The 24,183-nt window shown below is 48.9% G+C and overlaps 1 protein-coding gene and 1 long non-coding RNA gene across 3 annotated transcripts in view; one reads left to right on the top strand and one right to left on the bottom strand.

The window, feature by feature from the left end:
- The window catches only part of ENPP6 (ectonucleotide pyrophosphatase/phosphodiesterase 6), a 73,784-nt gene extending 64,124 nt beyond the window's left edge, over nt 1-9,660 (top strand). Inside the window, exons 7-8 of one of the 2 annotated variants that reach the window (XM_037055151.1) lie at nt 1,579-1,702; nt 6,106-9,660. In XM_037055151.1, the coding sequence (XP_036911046.1) occupies nt 1,579-1,702; nt 6,106-6,311 (330 nt within the window). In that variant the 3' untranslated portion in view covers nt 6,312-9,660. The remainder of the gene's footprint in view (nt 1-1,578; nt 1,703-6,105) is intronic. The other variant, XM_037055150.1, reaches the window with a different exon arrangement.
- The window catches only part of LOC118993070 (uncharacterized), a 31,897-nt gene extending 11,768 nt beyond the window's left edge, over nt 1-20,129 (bottom strand). Inside the window, exons 1-2 of the long non-coding RNA XR_005067768.1 lie at nt 19,855-20,129; nt 17,782-18,038 (exon numbers count right to left, since the gene is read on the bottom strand). This is a non-coding gene — a long non-coding RNA (uncharacterized LOC118993070). The remainder of the gene's footprint in view (nt 1-17,781; nt 18,039-19,854) is intronic.
- Between the last annotated feature and the right edge of the window lie 4,054 nt (nt 20,130-24,183).

The raw sequence follows: 24,183 nt of genomic DNA, 5'->3' as shown, positions 1-24,183 counted from the left end.
AGCCAACCCGTGAGCAGCTGGTACTTTAGCTGTTTTGCTTCTGCTCATTCATCACAACCAGCCGTTCCACCGCCTGCGTTTGGACTGTCTGTGACATCACACCTGCTTAGTGAGGGGAAGACGCCTGGACTGGGGGGAGTGAATGCTCAGCCTGCCGTGAGGGGCTCGGTGTGTCCACCTGGCCACAGCCTCCTCAGGACCCACCTTTCAGCCTTTCGCCCCCCGAGTGAGCACCTGTAGTCTGAGAACAGTGAGTTCGGAAGGGAGGAAGGGTGTCGGGGCAGTGACGGTCCTGGGTCTCACCCCAGAGGAAGAGCAGTAGAAGGGAGCATGGAATTACAAGACCTGGATGAGAGGAACCTGAGTGTCGTCTTCAAACGTCTGACCACAGGGAGAGGAGGGGCGAACACGTTGGAAGGACGGGTGGTACGGATGGGGGAAGGCACGCCCGGTGGGCAGAGCGGGCCACCTCTGGGCTTCCGGGGCTGTGCTAGAAACTCGAGATGACGACATTAGATGCTGCTTTTCCAATAATTCTGGCAGTGCTTGGGTGCCCTACAACACAGCTCAGTGATGACACGAATGACCCCGAGTTAGAGCAGCGTGCCTCCCCACCGCTGTGTGTTAAGGGGCTCAGTCCCACGAGAGTGCACCCCTTCACACGACAGGCACAAGTGCGGGTCCCCAGCCTCCCCACACTTTTGTAACTGACATGGCTACAGTTGGAGAGTTCTCACAACCCCCTGCAGGTTTGATAATTCCCTGGAATGCATCTCAGACTCAGAGAGGTCCTGCACTTGTGATGACTGATTTGTTGTAAAGGCTACGAGTGAGGTATGGCCACAGGGAAGAGATGCGTGGGGGGCGGTGCAGATCATCCCCGGTCCTTTTGGGTTAACCCCACCCCACCCCAGCACATAGCTGTGCTCATTAGTCCCCAGACTCCCTGGCCATGTGGTTCCAGGGTTTTACATGGGGTTTCATTGTGTAGGTTGGGGTCATTCAATGACTGGCCACATGACTGAGCTCCTTCTTAGAGGTCAGAAGATAGGCTGAAAGTTCTGACCCTCTCACCCCCCCCACGCCCCCACCCCCGGAGGGACCAGCCTCCATCCTGAAGCTATCTAGCCCCTCCCTCAGGCCGTCATCCAATTAGCATAAGCCCAGGTGTGGGAGGAAAAGCTCTCTTACAAATACCAAAGGCACTCCTGTCACCCAGGACATTCCAAGGGTTTGGGGAGTCTGTGCCAGGAACCTGGGACAAAGGCCAAATACATTTTTTTATGTTGCCACAGAAATACTTTATCACGGGTCTGTCTCGGACATGCTGTATTTAGTGGCTCTAAAGCAGATTGCAAGGCACAGGTGCCTCGCAGCTCCATGTAGGAAAGCACCTTCCTAACCAGAGCTCCCTGGCAGCGGATGGGCTGCCTTGAGGGGTCCAAGCTACCGGGAGTAGGAAGTGAGGACGCCAGAGCTGAGAAGGACACCCCCACGCTGGGAGGTGGTTAGGGCCCGCTGCTCTCTGGTGACAGTCATCTGGGCGCAGCGAGATGTAACTGCCTTGCTTGGTTGCAGAGTCGAGAGCTGCTTCCGTTTTGGATGAACAGCACCGGCAAGAGGGAAGGCTGGCAGCGCGGTTGGCACGGCTACGACAACGAGCTCAGGGACATGCGGGGCATCTTCCTGGCCTTCGGACCTGGTAGGTGAGGGCACAACAGGATTCCCTGTGTCATCCCCTCCCACGTGTCCAGGGACTCAGGGCGTGAGTGAAAGCCAGGCCGACTTCTTTTCACGCAGAGCCCAGCCAGCCCAGCCGGTCTCCGTGGACATCTTGCGCTGGCTCGCTTTCAAATGCTTCTCGGGTTTGGCAAATGTGGCCAAATAGTTTTCCTTGTAAATGTGAAATCTTGAGCGCAGTGAAGAAAATGTATTCCACATGTGCGTGATTCATCTTTTACTTAATTCCTCGAAATGGGATTTCACAGCCATCTGAGGTCCAGGAGAGCTGACCAGACACTGGGCTGCTGACAGCCCCGAGGTCCAGCTTGGATGGGCTGGCTTCCCGGGGTCTGCCCCTCCCACAGTTCCTCCCTGTGCAGCGCACCCAACCTGGGGGCCATTCGGTTCAGGGCCCAACCAGAAGCCGGGATGCGCTCAAAGGCGGCTGGAAAATGACCTGGAGACTGACTCTGAAAATCAGCCAGAATGACTAGGGATGCCTTGGATGAAAGCAAATTTACCGTGGCTTCTTTGGCCCAATAAATTCCTAAGGCTGGAAGGGAGCAGGGGACGAAGGTGGCCTATTTGGTCATTTGCTTTGATTATTTAGAGAGCTAAAAATTCACATTTTGGAACAGTTTATCAAACACTCTAAAGATCATACTACTACCTGAACACCGTCTTCTTACCAAAAAAAATTAGAGTAAAAAGCATCCGACAGCCATTACCCTTTCGTTGATGGTGCATGAGCTCCTCTTCCTTCTCACTACTGTCCGCCCTCGTAGTTAAATAGAATAAGCTGGCCCTGATTCCCACATCCCAAAGCCTTTTCCTGGATGTCATCAAAATGCTTCAGCCCATGAAATCCCCACTTGCCTTTCAAATGCTAAGTGAGACATTAGACCTAGAAGCCTTGCTCTTCTCGATGTAGCAAGACAAAGATCTACATCAACCCACGTGCCTTGGGTCACGCTACTTAGGACACAATAGCTGCTGAGAACCGTGAGGTGTCTGTCTCTGCACCCTCCCCGGGGGCCTCTGGGACCCTGAGCTTAGGAAACACAGGGGTCCAAATCCTTTCCCACTTGTGATTCAAGTTCCCGGTCCCTAAGGAAGCCGTAGACAGCAGTAGCAGCAAACACGTCCAGAGCCCTGGCTGGGTTCAGGACTTGGCCGCAGGGGGGAGTGCGGAGGGTGTCCAGCACGTTGCCATCGACCAATCATATCTGTCAGGTGCTGCCTGTCAGCCGGCCCATTGGCTCTGCAGAGCTCCTAGTGAAGTGGGTGAGTGATGAAGCCCTGCGGACCTGGTGGAGGTCAACCTACTAGATTAGCGTGGAGACACTCCAGGGCCATGGACTTTGCACGGGGGAGCACCAGACAGCTGGGCTCCCATTCAAAAGCATCACCTTCTCCTTTCCCGGAGAGAAAAAAGACTGTGAATGCAGAACAGTTGTCAGTTGAAGGCATGTTTATGAGCTAGTGTCTCAGGCCTATTTGAAAGCAGAACATACCCCAAGTTTCAAACTGAATTCCCCAAGCTGCATCAACTTGGAGTTCACATCGGCGGGGAGATTTTGTCCGTTAGCCAAGGCCTCCGTCGAGTGCTCCTTTAAAACTCAAAGTCTGAGTCTTTCATAGACAGAAAGACGACCCCTGATGCAAATGGACTGGGCTAATTGCAAAAATGTTTCCAGGCAGATTGAGCCTTGAGAGCCTCCCGCCAAACATCACATTCCTGGCTCCAGTTCTCATGAAAGATTGAACAGCTTCACACACTGGCTGTTTACTCGGAAGAAAACGTAAGAGCAAGGCCGTTAATGGGTATCTAACTGCACTTTGAGATAAAGGTGCATCCCTCCTGATTAATCGTACGTGCCTCTCGCTGAGGGAGGAAGCTGGGCAACGTTACGGCTGCACACATCCAGTCTTAGAAGTCAGTGAGTCTGGCCCAGCTAAGAGAAAGGGAACGGATTCTGGAAGGCAGCCTCTCTCTGGTTAATCCCAGTTTCAAATGCGAACAACCTAACCCTGCCCAGGCAGAACGCCACATTCCCGTTAAGACAGCAGGAGCGTGGCTCAGTGAGCTGCGTGCAGGCCAGCGAGCAGCCTCGCTCGGCAAGCAGTCCGGGTGTCCAGGCAGCGTGGGAGGCAGCAGAACCCACACACTTTAAGAGAAGCAGTTTTAATATCCACAAAAATTTGACCCATGGGAATGACTCAGATTCCCAATGCAGGTTCAAAATGTCATCTGGAGCTCAGCAGAATTTGGCGGAGTCCTCCCAGAGTGTGTCTAGTATTGTTCTGCTATCCAGGAATTTTCTAGAAGCTTCCATTCCAGCCTGGCCCAAATTCCCAGCCCTCCAGAATCAGAAGCCATGAGCCAGGTGGAATGGGAAAGAAAACTCAACTCTGCTTTTTGCAGACAAACACAAGATTTGGTTTTGCTCTTTGAACGTTAAAAGATGGTCTTCTATTGGGTTTATTGCAATACTTCTGCCAAGTGTTAAAGAAGGGGGTGTTTAGAAGGCCGGGGAAGGATATCTTGGGTTGACTACTGTCTGCCTCCCAAATTCTCCCCCCACACACCCGACAAGGACATGACCACCATGTGGTGGGGCAGTAGGATGGCCACATCCAAGTTCACAGCAAGTCAGAAGGATGGAGGGGACTTGCTTTCCTGTCACTGGGGCACCCTTCCCATCGATTCCTCAAGCAGCAGCTGGTTCACCTCTTGGCAAGTGCAGCCACCATTTTTGTCCAAATGTGCCATCTGCCTTGATATGAAGAGGGGGTGACCTCCTGGGGTGGCCTACATCCTCCTGTCCTAGGAGCTTCTGGATTTTTTTAAAAAACAAATTTTACCCTGAGGTGATGCTGATCCTGATCCTCCCTGCTCCCACAGTGAAATGAACCCCCCAGAGAGTTTATGAAGGATTTTCCACCCACTGCTCGCTTTTGCTGGGCATTTATCCGACATGCCTGCTAACAATGTTAGAGTAATGTTAGCTGCCATTTTTGAGTACATACAATATGACTGAAACTATGATTTTTAGGTACCACGTCCCTATCTGTTTCCTGAGGTGGCCCAGCTCCTAAGGCTTGCAGGCTGATTGTACTTATGAACTTCTTTGTTCCAAATTCCATTTTAAATCTCCAAAGTGAGCGAGAGCCATTCTGTGCTCTGTGGCCAAGTTCTCTTCATGTAACTTCCTTCCAAACCTGTCCTTTCAGGGCTGACACCAGACTAGAGGGTGATCCTGGCACTCCTGCATGACGTTGCTATCACGTCGGTTTGCTTTGTAAATAAAGCCTATGTGACCATTTTAGCAAAGCAATGACAAAGGTCACAGCCCCCAAACTACCCATTTCCTTCCAAAACTCTTAGATGGACTGAAAGCTCATCCCCGAGCTTTGTTGGTTGATAGAATCTCCCTTCTCAGTTCAACCTCAGTGCAGCTTCAGGTATTTTGCTGGAAAGTCTAGCTTGGGGCCTAAAAGTGAAACTGCTCCCGGACATGATTACCCAACTCTCCCCCTCACGGTTAAGCAGACAAGCTCTCTGCAGTCAGCATCTTATTGCCTCCCGTGGGGAAGGAGCGGGTGCGCTCTGGGTTGACATCCATCCTTTGGTGCCCTGACTTGCGATGCCGTGAATGGCCAGCCCTGCCTTCACCGCCCACATCACCGCTGGTGTTGGCTGCTCCCTCTGGGATTCTAGAATCCCAGAGCTTCCACATTAGACCTCCCAGAGCCTTCCCTGGCTCTGTAACTCTGCCCATTTGCTTTTTCCCCACACGGCCAAGTTATTTCATCTGACAGTCCAAGGCTCCTAAAGAAGGTTCAAATGATCTTCCAGTTGTGCTCAGGAAGCCATCACTGTTGCTCTGAGCTGGCCAGCTCTGGGCAGACTGTCCAGTCCTACCTCTGTCTGTCCAGTCCTGGGCTCTCCATGGAAAATGGAGAAACATTCTTGAGTTGTGGTGGGGTCTCTGAACCCGGCATGCAGCCGACCAGCCCCTGCTGGAAGGTGTTCTGAAAGATGGGAATGCCCTTGAACTGGGCTTTGGAGAGCCTAGTCAGACAGTCAGACTTCTGGGACCTCACCTGGGCTCCAAGCTCTGCAGAAACAGGCGCAAGGTCAGTCTGTTCGCTGATTGGGCTCATCTCCATGAGCCACAGGAAGTTACTCCCTTCCACGACCTGTGGCCCTCCACATACTCTTCCGAGTTCACAATCCCCTGGCCACGCCCCATTGACAGAGCTCATTTTCTGGTCGCAAAGCCACCTGCAGCCTGAGCATAATCCCTCCACACGGGGATTCAGTGCCACTCTGCCTGGTGAGTGACTACGATAACTTGCTTGCTTGCCTTTCTCTTTCAGATTTCAAGACCAACTTCCGAGCTGCTCCCATCCGGTCCGTGGATGTCTACAACGTCATGTGCTGCGTGGCAGGCATTGCCCCCCTGCCCAACAACGGGTCCTGGTCCAGGGTGATGTGCATGCTGAAGGGCCAGGCCGGCCTGGCCCCGTCAGTCCCGCCCAGCGGTTTGGCAATGGCCTTGGCTCTCCTCTTGCTGCTCCAATAGTTGCTCCTTTTCACTCGGAACACTCGGCTGAGGGGCCTCCACAGTGGAAAGATTTTCATGTTCTATTTGAATAATGGCTTCATTAACACAATCAAGGCCACACAAATTGTAAACATGTTATTCTCGGATGATTCTCTATATAAAAGTCCCTACTCCTTAAGAAAGATCCAAACTTCATTTTTTTCTGAAGATAAGGAACATCTTGCACTTCATTTGTTCAAGGGCATGTCATTTTTCTCCTTTTTCTCTCATGTGGTAACTCAGATGAGCTGCCAGGGAGCAAGCAGCCTATAAGAGGATACCGCATGAGAGCCCTGGACCCCACTCTGCCCAGCTGTGCACAGCACAGCCCCTGGCCTGTGTCCTGTCCACACCCAGCAGCCGTCCTCGGGATCCAGGGTCACCGTCCTTCACTGTGCCTTCCATCCCAAAGGGGAAGGCCTCCCCTTCTTCATGGCCGGCCTGGCTGCTGTCTGTGTGTGACCAGCTTGTGGAGTTTCTCCATCTTAAACAGAGTCCCCCAAAGGGTGTATGTTAGCTTGGGTGACCCACCAATCAAACATCACTATGGATTAGAGAACTCAGAATAAGGGGATGGGCATGAGACCCCTCCCAGAGCGGGGATACACCAAAAACGCCCCCCTGGCCTTGAGGGGCAGAAAAATTCATCGTATATCTGGCTTCTGTGTGACTTCGCACAGCACATCCGAAGCCTTGCCCGGAGTGGGCCCTGCGTGTTGTGGGGGAATCCGTGGCGTGCCGCTGGCCGGCCGGCCTGCCTACCTGTGTGGAGGCTTACTCAGACACTACCGCTCTGTCACCGCATGGGCCGCCGACTGCAGCGACACTGGACGCACACCACAGCTGGGACAGGGACGCATGGCTGAGGGCGGGTGGGCGCATTGCAGAGGCCTCCCTCAGCGCCTTGCTCAGAATGGAGATGCATGAAGCCTGAGTTTTATGCACCAGGGACCCAGAACTTTACTTGTTAAACAGCAACAGTGAGTTCTTGAGTGACCCAGAATTCCAAGGAAAATGAGGGAGCTGGAGAGAACACGATGGAGTCAGATCCCCATCACTAACCCACGGCCCATTTGCTTAGGAAACAGGGTAGCCAAAGCACCGCCCACAGAGACTCAAGTTTTGCAGGACCCCGGAGACGAGCCACTGAGCCTGGCTGAAATGTTTCCAGCTCAATCATCCGAGTCTGGTGTAGGAGACCTCGTGAAAAACAGGGGATAACTGCATTTTGAAGTGATCCAAGTACATACGTTGTTGCATTAAAAACTTTGCACTAAATGAGGCCGAGCTGCCAATGCCACCTTTCGTCAGGAACAGAATACCTCAAGTCTCCCCAGGACGACGAAGCCCTCAGAGCGTGTTTGCCTTGTGAAATGGGTATCAAGGCCCAGCCCTGACTCAAGAAGGCTGGGAGCCGTCTCTGTGCCTTGCATCATGGGAGCAAAGGGTCACTGCTTCAACACACTGAATTTATCTGCACAAAAGATTTCTAAGGGTTTATGTAACGCAGCATCGAAACCACGGGAAAGAAAGCAAACTGGCCTTTGTTATCTGGCTGAAAGCACATTAGGGCTCTCGACATTGGCTGTGGTTGTGGAAACATGCATCTATTATTCGAAGGCTCCTTTCTCCTTAAAGGATGGTCTGATGAATATGCGGAGCCCGCCGGCCTCCCTCGAGAGGGAAGGATCCCTGAAAGATAGCCAAGTGACTCACTTAAAAGTGGACCATCCAAATAAAGAGGAGTATGCCCAGGGGCACAGCTTCACGTGTGTCCTTCCTGCTCCGTCCCACCATTGTCCCCTCACGACGCTTTCTTAACATCTTCAAGTCACATAATAAAATTTCAGGTAGGTGTCTGACAAGTGTAGTAACTCAATAAATACTCTTGAATCAACAAATGAGAATAAGATACCTTTGGAATAGTGACTATTGGTAACTAATGAAGAAAATTCAGCCCCTATATGGAAAAGAAAATGTTTTGCCTAAAATAATGCATACATTTTAGTGGCTTACTTCTTTGGCTAAAGTTTATTGTTGTTGTTTTTCTCTTTGATTTTTGTTTTCAAGTTGCACCATTTCCCCCAGGAAAATTCTAGTTTCTCTAAATGGTTTTGTTCCACCACAGTAAAAATCCATGAGGAATACCACAGACACCTTTTCTCCTGGATTGTTTTGCTGTGCCATGGCTCATTCCGGAAGGACCGCGGTGGGACTGACCTGAGTACACTGAAGACAAGTGAAAGGAATGACCCCTGAACTGTAGAGGGTGAAGAGCCCCTCTCCCTGCCTGTACATGTGATCTCCAGAACCCAACCCAATTACGTTCTGAAGACATCAGCTTGGCCCCGGGAATGCTTTCTCGCCCGAAGAGTTCTGCATGATCAAGTGCCAACTCTCTTTGCTCTTTTTTTAAAAAAAGGTTTTTACTGTTGTTCAGTTACACTTGTCTCCATTTTACCCCCATTACTAACTGTCTTTCTTCTTCAAGGGGTCTTGGAAATCCACATCAGATCCGAGTTCAGTCCCAGACACCAGTCTGTAAATGTCCTGGGACGGCCAGTGTCGGCTGACCCACCTTCAGAGACACGAGCTGAGAGAGGGTCCATGTGGGGAAACATGTTTAAGTCGCATCGATGGAAGGTTTGGGTTCTCTCTAAGCAGAAATGGGTTCTGAAATGAGCCTCGTAGAGCCGAACCTCCTGCCATGAACTCCATAGCCCACTAGTGTCTCCTGGGGCCGGCCAAGGCTGCTGACCCCAGCTGGGGCCGGCCTCCGGCCCTCCACAAACCAAAGCAGATCCGCACACCCCAGGGACTGAGAAAGGAGCCAGGAAGGCGGCTCCCTGGGCTCCTCCACCCCCGGCTCTCGTGGGTCTAGGACTCCCAGCGGTGCTATCAGACAAACTGGTTGCTCAAGACACACAGCTGTTTTATGAATTTTCTAACAAAGTGTTTTGCATTTCTGTAAATATCAGAGAATTTCCCAATGTGATTGTGTGTTTACTCTTTTTAAGCAATTTGCGAAAGACCAAAGCCAGCACACACAGACCACTCTCGAGAAGTATGGGAGGGCGCAGCCGTGGCAGACAGCTTATAAACATGGGAAACTTGGTCTCGGGCACATGCGATGAAAGTACACTTCTATGTCATGTTGAAATCATAAAATAGCACCGAGTACAGTGCCTCCAATGGGTAATAAATGTCCCATAAATATGTGTTGAATAAAAAAAGAATAAATGTCATTAAGAAGGACTTGGCTTACACCTCAGATACTCTCTCTGTAGTTAGTTCCTCAAATTAAATAAACATTTTCTGTTTGGCTGGCTAACTTTTCTTATCACCCAATTGATAATTGTACTTCATTCCATGAACGAGACATGTTCCATCTTAGGCTTATACATTCGACAGAAAAAAAGAAAAGGAGAAAAGGGAGGGAGGGAGGGAAGAGGGAGGGGGAGGAGAGAGGGAAGAAGAGAGGGAGGGAGGAGGGAGGAAGGAAGGAAGGAAGGAAGAATGAAAGGATGAGGAAATGAGATTTTAAATATACTGAGCATATTTGCCTTTTAAATGTGTAACAGCTTTATGGAGACTTAATTCCTGTACCACACAATTCTTCCAGTTAAAGCCCACAATTCAATGGCTTTAGTATGTCCATAGAATTATGTAACTATTATGACAATTTTAGAACATTTTTATTGCCCCAGAAGAAACTCCATACCCATCAGTCCATTAGCGGTCACTCCCTAGTCCCTCCCACTACACTGGGCAACTGCCACACTGCATTCTGTCCACAGGTTTGCCTGTTTGGGATAGTTCATAAAAATGCACTCATGCAACATGCTGCCTCTTGCGGCTGGCTTCTTTCACTGAGCATAACGTTGTTAAGGTCTTAGCACGAATCAGTGTTCTTTTCACTTCTAAATAATATTCCACAGCACAGATGCACTGCACTTTGTTTATGTGCTCCTTACTTGATGGACATTTGTTTTGCCCCACTTTTTTGGGTCTTGTGAATACTGCTGCTCAGAACACGGGTGTGAGTGTTTTGTGTGTTTTCATCTCTCTTGGGAGCACGATGTAACTGCGCTCCCAAGAGAGATGGTGGAAGATGTAACTTCCACCTGGGGTGGAACCGCTGCCTCTTGTGGTGACTGTGCGTCCAAGGAGCTGCCAGGCTGTTGTCCAAACTGGCTGTACCATTTTGGATTTTTACCAGCAGGCCTCGCTTTTCCACATCCTCACTAGGACTTGCTGTGTTTTCAAATGACAGCCACCTTGCTGGGTGTGATGGGCTATCTCCTTGTGGTTCTCGCTTGCATTTCCCTAACGACCAATGACACGGAGCATCTTTCCATGTGTCTGTCTATTGGCCATTTGTCTCTCTTTGCTGGAGAACCATCTATTCAAGTCCTTTGTCCGTTTTTTTTTCACTTGAATGTTTGTCTTTTTATTATTGAGCTGTAACCATTCTCCCTGTGCTCTGTATCCAGGTCCCTCCTCGGGTACATGGTTTGCAAACATTTTTTTCTCCTTCTGAGGCCCTGCCCCTGTAGGAGCTCTGCAGCCAGCAGGAGGGGAGGCAAACAGTGTCTCGGGTCAGAAGGCACAAGGATGAATCCACAGTAGTTGTGGAGTTAATTTCCAGAGTGCCAGGTCCCTGCTGGAGCCGCCTAGCACACTCCCCGGGCCAGGACGAGCTCCTAACGAACGTCATTGTGGTGGCTCCAGTGGCCACCAAGGCGATGCGGGAAGACTCAGTCTGGCCTGGTGCACAGTGAGGCCACATAGGACCACCTGGAATCTGGCCCTTGGAGAAGAGCCCCATGCAGCTCACTTCCCGGGGCCTTCCTCCACACTGCCCCCGCCCCAGGCCTCAGGCCGCCCTGGCCTCCCCACTGTACACTCCATATTGAATTTTGTTTTGTTTTTGCTTGTTTGTTTCTGCCAGAAGCCCTCATAAATAAGGCATAACTCTGTGAATTAACATTCTCCCAATCATGAGTCTTGGTTTAACTCTAAACAAAAGAATGATTCCTTTTCTTTCCTATTCAAAACATTTGGGTCATGTCACTGCCAACAGAATTTGTTACATTCTTGTCCAGTTTAAAACATGGTCCAACAGGTTGTCTTTGACCAGGTCAGAGCCCAGGTCTGGCTGAGTGACCTCTGGAACGCCACATCCTGGAACCGAGTCCCACACACAATGGTCCCTCCAGTATTTGAAACAATGGATGAGTCTGAGTTTTTCAAAAGAGTATGCTGTCACGTAACATGCTCACTGGAAAGTATGGGGATGCCCCGTGAGGAACATGTCCCTCAGAGACAGAAGAACAGCACACGCCACACCCTTCACCGTGGGCTGGACTGTCCTTTCCGAAAGACATATCCAAGTCCTGGTCCTTGGTCCCTAGCCCTAGGACTGTGACCTTACTTGGGAATGGAGTTTGGCAGGTAAAATTGAATTAGGATGAGGTCATCCTGGATGAGAGTAGACCCTGCCCCAGTGACTGGTGTTCCTAGGAGGAGAGGGAAATGCGGGCCCGGGAGCACAGGAAGAAGGCCACGTGACGATGGAGGTAAGAGGGATGTGAGGCATCTGTAAGGATCGCTGGCAACCACCAGGCACGGGAAGAGGCAGGAAAGAATCCTCCCCTAGCGCCTTCGGAAGGAGCAGGGCCCTGTGGACACCTTGATTTCAGAATTCTAGCTTCCGAACGGTGAGAACACATGTTTCTGATGTTTTAAGCCACCCAGCTTATTAGAACAGCCACTGGAAACGGATATACATGCCCACCCACTTGTTTGGGGGGGGGCTCCTTCTTCATACCAATCCCTGCACCACGGTTGGAGACACACAGAAGAGGGAAACACTGTTGCCCCCTCACAACACCTCCAGTGTGGTCATCTCATCTCCCCATTTTCGAGCAGGACTGAATTTTCCCTTCTGTGGAACGAAATGTTCAGCTTGCTACAGGCGCTGCAGGGAGACAGTGACACAGAGTTGACCATGAAAGCGGGTACCTGCTCTGGAGCAGAGGGGCTGGGGGCAGGAAGGGCACCTGCTCCTGTGCCTGGTGCCACCTCCTGCACCACCACCTTTGGGATCTTGCTCTTGGCCACTGGACGTCGGGCCTCCACTTTCTGCTCTTTGCCTGTGTCATTGTCCCACAGCAAAGCCAGGACAGCCGCATTACTCGGCTGGTTAAGAACCACCCTGATCTCTCATCACTACAGGGTTGGATTCCAAATTCTGCCCCCAACCCACGTCTGCGGTTGGCCTTCCCCTCCAGGTCCCAGTGTGTTGTATCAAATTTCTCATCCGAGGCCCCTCCATGGGCCGTTCTCTCCTCCATTGTCCCCGTGTCCAGGGTGCCCCATCTCGCTCTGTGGGTGGCAAACTTTTACTTACCCTTCATAGCCCGGATTCCCTGTGAATGAAAACTTTCATACCCTTTTAATGCTGCATTTAGTACAAAGCAAGTTGCGCTGCATTGTAATAATTTGTTTACAAGTGTCTCTGACTAGGCTATAAGCAAGGCAGAGTGCTGAAATTATGTTTTCTCATGTTTGGAGTCTCCAAATGAAGTCCGGAGCACCAGCGAAGGCTGCCACCAACAGTTGGTAATTGTCTGGGGAACATATGAATGAATGAGTGAATGAATGAATGAATGAATGAAGTGAAAATATTAGGACACTCTCATCAGAAGATCTCCTGAGTTTGCACAGAGCTTCCCCTGCTAGCAATGGGTTGGGAAAGCCAGCTGCAGGAAACATTTTTATAGAAAGTAGCAGGATTTGACAAATGACTAGCTGTGTGACATGGAACCCAGGGGGCAAGCGTTTCTTTTCCAGAATTTCAGCAGGCTCCCCTCTTTAGCCATGAGCAAGAAGAAGTGGAACAGATGGAAAGAAAGGGAGAGAAGAAAAACGAGCTCTGTCTTCACCATGTTTAATTGGACTTTCAACAGGACTCTCACACGAGCGTGTACTGGCACTTCCCTACAGTGCGGAAGAGCCCAGAATCCCGGCCTTGGAGGCCGGTTTGCCTTTGAAACAGGGAGCTGGTGGCCGGGGGAGGCGGAGAGGAGCTTCCAGGGGGAGGAATCCCCATCCTGGGAAAGCTTTCCTGCTGCTTCAGCAAGTCTGGCCTCGGTGGTGTCAGGGGACGAGCAGGAGCTGAACCTCCATCAGAGCCCATGACAAGGTGGTGCTCAGAAGCGTGACACCCACACTGGGTGACCAGGGCCAGAAGGAATTCTGGAAGCTCAGTCCAGAGTTCAACTCAACAAAGTAACGGGGAGTTGGGGTCAATGAGTAAGGAACATTATTCCTCTGGGCCATCTCTGGGAACCCGTGTGGACTGGTGGGTGGCTTGGGGGGCTTTGGCCCACTGGGGTGCAGGCCGGTCTCTGCGTCTGCGGCTCTAAAACGAGCACCTGCCTAGTGACTGAAATTAGGAAATACATTTTATACTAAGCATCTCTCATTTGTCCCAGGTGACTGAGGAGCCAGCTGAGAGATTAAATGACTTGCCCAAGGTCACTCAGTGCGGTTAGTATGACTCCGGGTGTGAAGAGAAGTGTCACACCACTGCCATGACCCGCCCGAACACACCAGTCTCCATCAGCACTCCTAAGCCCCCACCACCCATGCAAGCAAAGCTGGAGCGGGGGGCTTGTTTTGTGAATGGCTTCAGACATTCTCCTGGTACCTCCACCCCAACCTGTCACTCGCGCCATGCCTGGAGTTCATGATGACCCCAATGCCCCGTCGTAGGACCCCTATCAGCTCCTAAAGAGGAAAAACATGTCTATCTATGTGCACTGCAGAATAATCTTAATAATAAAGTGTGTGTTTGGGGCACTGGTTTTCAAACTGGGCTGTGCAGAGTTGCCTGAGGATGCTATTCACAAGTACTGATGTCCCAGCTCCAACCCTGGAGATTCTAACTCAAACAGTCTGGAAGGGGGCTGGGTACTGGTGTTTTAAACAAATATCCCCAGGTATTCTAGTGTTTAACCAGGAATGAAAGACAGCCAAGAGGAAGAAAAAAAATTAAAGAAAGGAAGAGAAACAGTAGTAGAAACTGTGCTTTTTGAAGAATTCGAAGGGAGCACGCAAACTTTGCATAATTTTAAGGTAGAATTTGCCTGGATAAGGAAACTCATTGTATTCTGCCATGTTGTGAGAAATACATCTGTCAGTATGCTGCAAGTTCTTTGGTCCTTCATGATAAACAGCAAAGTAATAAAAACCACCTTGTTTCTGTTTCAAAACAGACCACGTTGGAGACGAGCCCTTGCTACAGTGAATCATGAGGAACAGAGAGCCTGTCTACCGGCTGTTGGCAAGCAACCCTTGGCAGAAATATCTACAGGCCAAACAAGAAACAACTGCGTCCATGTGGCCAGAACAAGCTATTTGGTAAAGTGCACTCAGAAAAGCAACCAGCCTTGTTCTGGGCCACAGATATGAAATTTCGCGGCGGATGAAACTTAATTTGTCTTTGTGGAAAAGGTCTCACCGGGTTCAAATGCCAGGTTGAACGAAGAAAATCAATCTAGCAAATGAAATGAACACTGATGATTACAAGCGCAGCAGGGACCAGACAACGCCACACTGGGAGAGCTATTTGGAGTTGATAGAATTTACTGGTCAAATCTCGGGGCAGGGCTTTTGTATCCTGTAGGGCCAGACCCTGTGACTTTCCGGGCACAGGCCACCCTGGGAGCATCTCTCAGTGCGGCACCAATCCCATACAGAGCTGCTGTCAGGGGACCCTGACGGAACGGCAAGGGCCAGCCGAGCACAGAGGACAGATATGTGCCCGATTCATTTTCAGAGGCTCCCATAACCTGCCTGTCCACCTTGATGACACACAGCTTTGTTCTGCCTTTCCTGGTAAACATGGCCTGTGCTCATCCCAGAAGAAGGCCTCTCCCCACGCGAGTGTCATGCAACGTGAGGCATCAACTCTTTGGACTCTGGTGTGGGTGGCGGAAGGGGAAAGATGGACTTTTAAAGCTTAAGAACAACGACGGCAACTCTCAAGGAAACATGTAGTGTTGAAACTTCTGCGTCGAAAACTGAGCCCAGTCAAGTTGATTCCCACCCGATCAACAACGGAACACACTGAGAAGATGAACAGGAAATATGATAAACAGTGAGTATGCTCAATCTTTAAACAAGCCATACGAATCAATAAGAAAATCATTTAGACCCCAATAGGTAAGTCGATAAAAGGCATAGATCGCTATATACTAAATATTTAACAAACAGATAAAATAATTCTGTAACTTCACAACAGAAGGAGGAACTCTAAAAAAATTGTAAAGACTACCTTAACCACATCTCCTTCTGAAGTTCAGAAAAAGTAATTTCAAGGGAAAATGTGGAAGTATTGAGGTCAAATCCTATCCTAACATACTGTTTTAAAGTGAAAATAAGGAGCAGATTAACGGCCCAACAGCCAATGAAAACATGGCAGAAAAACAAGGTCACAAAACAGATCCAACCATAACTCCTGTTTCAAGGTGAGCTAAATTACATTCAAAAACAATGTAAAATATGAAAATAAAGAAATCAAATTCTAAAAACTTAGAAAGGATTACACTCAAGAAAGAATAAGAGATAAACAATTTCTTCAGCGTTAACAATCACAAGAGATAAGGCTTTAGGGGAAATAGAAGGTAAAGAGGGAAAGAAATTTTAAAAATCAAAAATAAAAGATAAAAAGATTTAAGAGAAAGTGACAAATAGCAAAGAGAGCCAAAGACCATCTAACATGAAGTAACAAGAGTCCAAGAAGAATGAGACCAAAACAAAGAAATAGGACCAATATTAAAACTCGAATGCAAAGAAACTTCCCTGAAATTGGAAGGGAAAAAACCCCTGAACCTCTAGACTGAAAGAACGTTTCACATACCTGAGAACGTAAACCAGAACCACTGATCTCAAAACCAAAATTTATTGAATTTTATGACCAAAAAACCCCATCCTCTCGGCATAAGCAACAGGAAGTGATTCACAATGAAAAAGATGCTTCAAACACAGTTCCTATGGTAGAAGAAATTGTGCTAACATATTGGAGACACTAATGGGAAGAAAAAGTGAGCCAAGGATTCAGCATTCAGCGAAACTTGACTTTCAGATGTGCAAGGTTCAAACTGTTAGCACCAAGAAAGAATTGAGAAACTGTTGTGCCCAGGACACATCCAGCTTTTCTGATGACTCTGTTAGAGAACAAGCTTTAGACAACCAACGTGACCAGGGAAACATTGGCGTGAGGCCCAGCGAGGAACATTCAAGCAACAGCTGTCACAGAGCGAGGAGAGAGCTCAGGACAGGGTGTGTTGACAATGTGGACCCGACATCACTGGTTTTGAGTAGGGGGAAGGGGGGGGTATGCAAAAAGTTAACTATTGTGATCAGTCTTATTGGTGGTGGGAATGTCTGTGCTGGTAACACAAAACCATCACATAAGTAACATGGAAAAGAATATATGCGCTGGTATGAGATATTTTAATGTATCACCGCTGTATTCCCGAGAACCAGGATTTCCCATGTGGAAGAAAGAATAGAAAATAGAAGAGGTTCAAAAAACCTGTGTCCTGAACTTGAATCACAAGTATCAATAAAAAACTCCCAAAGATTCTATCTTTAAGTATATATTTTCTAGCCCTGTCCACTAAAAAGCCTTAGAAGCAATCACATTTCCAGAAACTAGAGTTTCTAGTGTGCAGGTGTGGTGTGTAAAATACCAATGCCCACTGAGTGAAGCCAGTGCCTCTGAAGGAAAAAGTTGATTTCATGGCATTTCCAACACTTACACACACACGCACACACACACAAAGCAAGGAAAAAAACCTAAAGAAAATACACCAAAATATTAGCCATAGTTTCTGGGAAATGTAGGTGATTTTAACCTTCTTCTTTATGCTTTCCGTATTTTATAAATTTCCTCAAATGACCCTCGAAGTTAAAAAATCAAACATTAAAATAAAAAGATAGCAAGCAAAATGATGTTACGAAAACACACATAATGAAAATGAATATAATAAAAGCCCATGTTTTGAAAGACACACCTGCCAGCCAGAAGATAGGAATCCAAACTCATTTTCTAAGGAACCCTTCTCTGAGGTCGCCACACATGCATTCGTCTCTCTTGACACAAAGATTCAAGTCCAGAGGCCGCAAGGGCCCCGGGAGCACGTGAGGGAGTCCGCAGCCCAGAGTGGCCTGGGTGAGTCTCCAGCCCCCCCAGAGCGGGCTGTACCCCTGCATTAGTGCTCTGTCAGCTCTACTGGGGAGCAAGAGCGCGTAGGCAGAGCAGGACATTAGCTTGCATTTCAAACGCTTATTGCTTGGTTCCTGGGAACTGGGGTCCCTGGATAATTTCTTTCCAGAAGACACAGTATTCCAAATAATACGAAATGGAAGGACATACCTCACATCTGAAGTCTCCCGACCTAGGCACCAGTCTCCCACCTCTTCGATGGAGCAGAGGCAGAGCGTCAGCACAGAGCAGCCTGGGTAAGAGGCGCGAACGGAAGTCTTCCCAGGTGAGTTGGAACAGCCACAGCTGATTTCAGGGGTCGGAAAAATGGAAGCACAAGGAGAGCGGCCACAGGAGAAGGGGTTTAACCATTGGCTTCAGACCTGAACGTCTTCTCAGATCAATTACCAGGGGCCTTGACGTCCCTCCTGCAAAAGGAAGGCAAGCTCACGTGTACGTAGTTTGCAGGGGTGCAGTGAAGATCAGCGAGAAGCTGTTCATAAGCATCCCATAGGCCCCCGGGGAAAGCGGTTATGTAAGCAGGTGTCGCACACACAAAAATAGAGGGAGAAGTCCAAAAGGAGAGTGCGAGTCTTAAAAATACACCCCAGAGCGGTTTCTCAGTTGTCGGGGGTGTTATGTAGGTCTCTGGACCTCGCAAGAGCGAGGTGACTTGAAAACACAGGACAGAGACTGAGCAGCCTCCTTCTGGGCAGGCTCTGTGTGCCCTGGGTATGCAGGCAGGTGACTTGTCACATGAGGCTGAACACAGGCCTGAAGGAGCAAAAGCTACAAGTTCCCAGAGGAGCCACTGTAAACTGAGGATCAGTGCTGGGATTTTCAAACGGCCAGGTGGATTAGAACCACCTGGTGGTTTGGATAAAAGGCAGATTTCCAGGCCTTTCTGGGTAACCCCAGAAATGGTCATCAGTTCTTCCGGAGTTCTTCCAGGGAATCTGAATTTTAAGAAACTGATTCTTACGTGTCCCAAACTTTGAGAATTTGTGTTTTAACGTTCACAGTCTGAACAGGGACACCATTCTCCGAAGGCTGGGTATAGCTAAATTCTAACCCTAGTTCTAAATTTTGCTTCTGCATGGTCAGTGGGGAGGAGAAGGAAAGCAGTTTCCTGGGACCGACTCAGTGCTGTTATGAAACTCAGTCACTTGTGTGCCCAAAGCAGCCAATGTCAACTGCCTGAGGCTAAGTAGTTAGCTGGAATCGAACCAACGGTCCACACTGGTGCTAACACGCAATCCACTTGCCACAGGTGGCTACTGAAGACTTACAATGGGGCTAGTTGAAATTGGGATTTAATGTAAGTATAAAATATGTATCAGATTTCAAAGATTCAGTACAAAAAACATATGTAAAGTATTTAACATTTTATAGCGATTGCATGTTGAAATGATGTTACAGACGTAATGCGTGAAATAAAATATATTACGAAAACTAATTTCACTTGTTTGTTTCCTTTCCTACAGGAGGTTACTGGAAAATTTTAAATTGCTTCTGTCCCTCACATTGTATTTCTATTGGGCAGCAATGCTGAGCATCAGTCCCCTGTCTGGGTCTTCATTCACAGAAGCCCTTGACCTTGGAGCATGCCCCTCTGGATAACACTGTGTGCCCAGGGCCCCCTCCTCATTTCCATCTTTGCTGAGGGGTCCAAACTGTAATGGCCCCTCAGGAGAGAAAAGAGGAGACAGGCCCGACCCAGCTCATACATTAGTCCAAAAAGCCTGCCGGACAGAAACACCCCCACAATATGGAGGAAGAGTCAAATGGTATAAATGAATCATTGAAAGGATAATAAAACCCCCAACAGCGTCCAAAGCTGTGTGTTGCAGAGTAACTCTGTCTCCTCTTGATCTGCTCCTCCTGTTCCCACGGGGAAGGGGAGACGTGGTGGAAGGAACTGGTACCCCAGCTCCAGACAAGTCCAGAGTGAGTACGGGCCACATCTGCTTCTCCCGGAGTAGGCCTCGCACCTGACCCAAGCCTGGCCAGTCCTATCGGCAGTGACTTGCAGATACAGCTTTGAAGAGTATTTCTTTAAAGTGAGTCAGTCATTACGTTCTCGTTCAGGTTCTTGGATCACCAGCCTGATGCCAATAAAGATACATTGAAAGCACTAAAAACTTCTTTTCAAATGGTGGAGCAAGCGGAGATATATTTGTGGGTGATTTGGAAGCTTGGCAAATTTCATACCTAGGGAAAAGTGTAAGAAAAAAAGATTCCCACCTTGTTCTCTAAACCGGAACTGAACATCACAACTCAGACGTGCTCTGATTGCCTGACTGCTCTGGGTGCTACAGCACCCTAAAATTCTACGACAGTTCCCACAGTCTCCCCAGCCTCTGTCTTCTGGACAGCTCCACTGAGTTCCTCTTACTTGTGTGTTCTGTCCTGGAGGGTCCGGTGACATCCCCCCCGTGGGGGGGGATGACAAGCTCTCTCCTTGAATCCCAAGGTGGATGGTCGTTCACGCCTAGGTCTTGAGTCAGTGGCCATGAAGCGACTTCGGGGAGTTACTCCAATGGTAGCCTCCTCACTCGTGGGCAAGAGCTGCAATGCACGAGGGAAAACAAAACAAGACAAAATAACCCAATGTTTCAAAAAGCAAAGTTTGCAGCCTCTTGTCAAGCCGTGGATTCAGGTGGGATCTCATTCACCCAGCAGAAGGAACTGACCCAGACTAGAAATTACATCAAATCAGGGGGAGAGAAACGGTACTTTTCCTGGCTCACAGCAGCCACCTCCTGGGGTGGCACGTAGGAGGACCCCAGCTCTGCAGGGCACATGCCTGAGTTGTCCTAGATGGAGGGTGCCAATGTGGCTCGAGCAGCGATACAGCCTAGCAGAGTCACAGACCTGCTTCCTGGTCACACACTCCACGCGGCAATGAGTGAGTCCTCCGCCATATGGGTCAGAGGCCAGAGACTCTCCCAATTCTTCCATTTTTGTTTGGCTTATTGTGGATTTTCTGACAGGAAATGGGAATTTGGTTGATAATTACCAGGCGTACAGATAAGGTTTCCTCATTAAAGTCTCATAAAACCATGAAAATAAATCATTGCAAGTGGAAAGAGAAAGAAAATCTTCTGTTTAGACTTTTCCACGACCGTTTAGGCCAATTATTTTTCCCTCTTCCAGCCCCGGTGACTTTATTTTCAGCGAGCATGGGGCCTGATAATCAGAGGAAAGAATTTAGAGACCTCACAGAACTTCTCTGATTTTAAGTTAATGGCTTGGTATGTCAAGGACAGGCCAAGCCTGGCAGAATAAATTATGGAAGTGCAGCTGAGGAAACACAGTAGAGGAAACCCACGTAATACGTGTCTGCAGATATGATATAAACATAAATAAATACTGCCATTTCAAGAAAATCCAAGGGGTTCACTTGGTCTGTCTGGGAGATGAAAGCCATTAGGAGTCACAGGCAACAGGGACACTCCCAAATGAGACTCCACTAGGAAGGAAAGCAAAGCACCCTGCCACAGTTCCCCCAACGCCAGGCATCAGGGCCCTGATGGAGTTGAGTTTCTCCCAAGAATTTCCCAACCCGGCCACAAGCCCAGGAACTTTCCAATTTTTTTTTTTTTTTGCCATCATTTCTCTGGTCCCAAGTCCCAGCCTTAACAGCATTTTGCTTTCTCCAGAGTTATCTGGCCAATCACAACAATGGCGGTACTGGATCAATAGTTGTCAGCAATGGCCTCCAGGGTTTCACACCAGGTTCCTGAGCAATATCTGGCCTTGGATGGGTGGAGCTGGTGCCTCTTTCTCCATAGAATGCCCTGCAAGAGCAGGGAGAGAAACACACGTGAAGGTCAGTTAATAATTTCACACTGAAGTTAATCCAGATTGTTTATAAACTATTACAATGAAGATATCCAGGGGGGACCACTAGGTAGCAGGGTGACCAACTGGCCAGGTTTGCCAGGGACTGAGATCAACGTCCGGGCTAAAACCAGACAAAGCTGGACAAGTTGGTCACCCTACTGGGTGGACCAGGGACAGTAACTGAAACCCAACACAGTGCTCATTTCAACCCTCTCCTGTGAGACGGAAACATTTCTTAGGCAGTGACTACAACGTGCCAAAATATAAGAAGGTTTTGATTTGAGCCTCTTTCCTCGCCCTTGGTGACAAGTACGACACAGGCATGAGATCCCGCTGGAAGGCTCCATCTGCCCCCAAATGTGTCTGAGAGTAGAAGTTACTGTCTCAGTCTGCTCAGCTGCCATGAGAAAATACCAGACTGGGTGGCTTAAACAGACATTTATGTTCTCCCAGATCTGGAGGCTGGAAGTCCAGGACTCAGGTTCCAGCTAATTCTGTTTCTGGTGAGAACTCTCCTGCTGGCTTGCAGACAGCCACCTCCTCACTATCCCCTCCCATGGCCTTTCCCTGGTGTGCAGGGACCAGGAGAGAGACGTAAAGAAGCCCTCTCAGCGTTTCTTATTATAAGGACACCAATCCTATCAGGTCAGGGCCCCGCCCTTATCATCCTGTTTGACTTTAACTACTTCCTTAGACATCACAGGTCCAAATGCAGCCACCCTAGAGGTTGGGGCTTCAATACAGAAATTCGGGGGAGACATAAACATTCCGCCCATGACAGTCATGCCACTCAGTCAGAACTGACCAATTTTCAAGCCCCCTTTGAGAAGATCCACTGAGAAAATGAATCTGACAGCCCCTGGTAGACCAGAATGCCCTGTGTGAGTTGAGCATACTGTGTAGACCAGGATGACGACGACTGGCCGTCTGGATGGTGCTTTCTGTCTTTTGAATACACCCCTCTCTTCTCATCCACCTTTCTAAGTGGGCAAGATGGACCATTCAGTGGCTTTTGTCTGCTGCTTGCCACTTGTTATTGGTGACTTCAAATGAGCCCTACAATTGCTTCCCTGAGACCCAAGCTGCCCAGCCCCACTGCCACAGACACCTTCTTCTCCCCCTGCCCCCACTGCCCCCTGCACCCTTCTGGTGCTGTAGCCAGAAATGTGGATCAATGGAGAGAGAAAAGGCAGCACTCTGGAGTCCAAAGTCACGGCCACGCTCCCCTTTTGCTGCCTGGCAATACTTCTAGATACTCTGTCCTGCCCATTTGAAGCTCTCAGGCCAGAAAGTTTCTTTCCATAAAATTGTATAAAGTCTCCAATTAGCCAGTTAACTTTATCCAATTCTCTCTCAGTCTATTTGAAGATTCTGGGGGAATTACCAAGTATGGTAAAAAGGGCCTGGGCACCGTCTCTCCATCACCGAATCTTTCTTGTTACCATTTATCTTAAATCGAGAACATCCAGGCAAAAATGCGTGCCTAAATCTAAGTATCCAGAACCCAGAGTTAATCACTCAGTTACCCGCATCTTCATGGAGGTCTCTGTCGGTACTGTTTTCATGGGCTTTGCAGCTACACCTTCTGGGCCTCCACTACCTGTCGTGGACCACTCAGAGTCCTCCCCTCTGTTACATGTTGCGTGTGATGCGGCAGGGGGCAACCCCCATTTGTCACAGGTGGCGTGCTCCTACAGCTCATCAGGCCGGTGTCAAACACGTGTGTTGAATGACTACACAGAGATCTGACTCCGCCACCTGCTCCTGCACTGACGCACACATTCACACTGGCTGTGATTTCATGGTGGGTACATCTGGGGACTTTGGGATGAGAATTCAAGCAGAGAAGAACCAAGCATTAGTCATGAGAACGCGTCTGACGTCCCAGCAGCGACGTGGCTTCTCCTGTCAGTGGGGGTCATGCCCTGCATACACCACAGCAGCTGTGGTCGTTTCTGAGTGCACATGGCCTCCAAATGTGTTTACCTACATTGGGACTGCCGCACCTCTGAACAGACAGCAAGGCCACTCGGAGCTTCAAGGCTGCCTGTGTCTACACAAAGCATCCACCTGAGTCCATACGCAGTTCAATTTAGTCATGGGAACAAGATTGTTTGAAAGTATAAAAGGCCAGGAAAAAGGACAAAAGAGTAACTTTTCAGTGGAGAAGCCTGGCAAATGCTGCTTCAGAGAGGCGACCAAGGTCAAGATCAAGTCATAAATTATGTCAAAATGTAGCCTTGATATAATTTGATGAAGATGGCACTTAACAACTGTGACCTTCCTTTTAAAAACCCGTAACTCCAGTCTGATCCTGAGGAAAGCATCAGACAAATGCCAATGGGGTATCCTACAAAAACCTGACCAGCAGTCCTCGCAATGTCAAAGTCATTAGAAACAAGGACAGTCTGAAAAACAGTCACAGCCAAGGGGAGCCTAAGGAGACAAAACACCTAAATGCGAGGTGGGATCCTGGATGGGATCTTGGATCAGAAAAGGACATGAGGGGAAAAGTAAGGAAATCTGAATGAACTATGGGCTTCAGTTAATAATAATGCGTGGATATGGGTTCATTAACTGTGCAATGGTACCATCTAATGTAAGATGGTAATAATGAAGAAAACTGTGTGAAGGACATGGGAAGAGTATATTTCCAGGTACTCAATACTCTGCTAATGCTACATACTCACAATACTCCGTGCTGAATTTTCCTATAAATCCAAAACT

Source organism: Sturnira hondurensis, unplaced genomic scaffold (genome assembly GCF_014824575.4).
Source record: "Sturnira hondurensis isolate 20B ecotype Veracruz unplaced genomic scaffold, ASM1482457v3 Scaffold0008640, whole genome shotgun sequence".
NCBI lineage: Eukaryota > Metazoa > Chordata > Mammalia > Chiroptera > Phyllostomidae > Sturnira > Sturnira hondurensis.
This window is presented reverse-complemented; position numbering and strand designations above follow the sequence as displayed.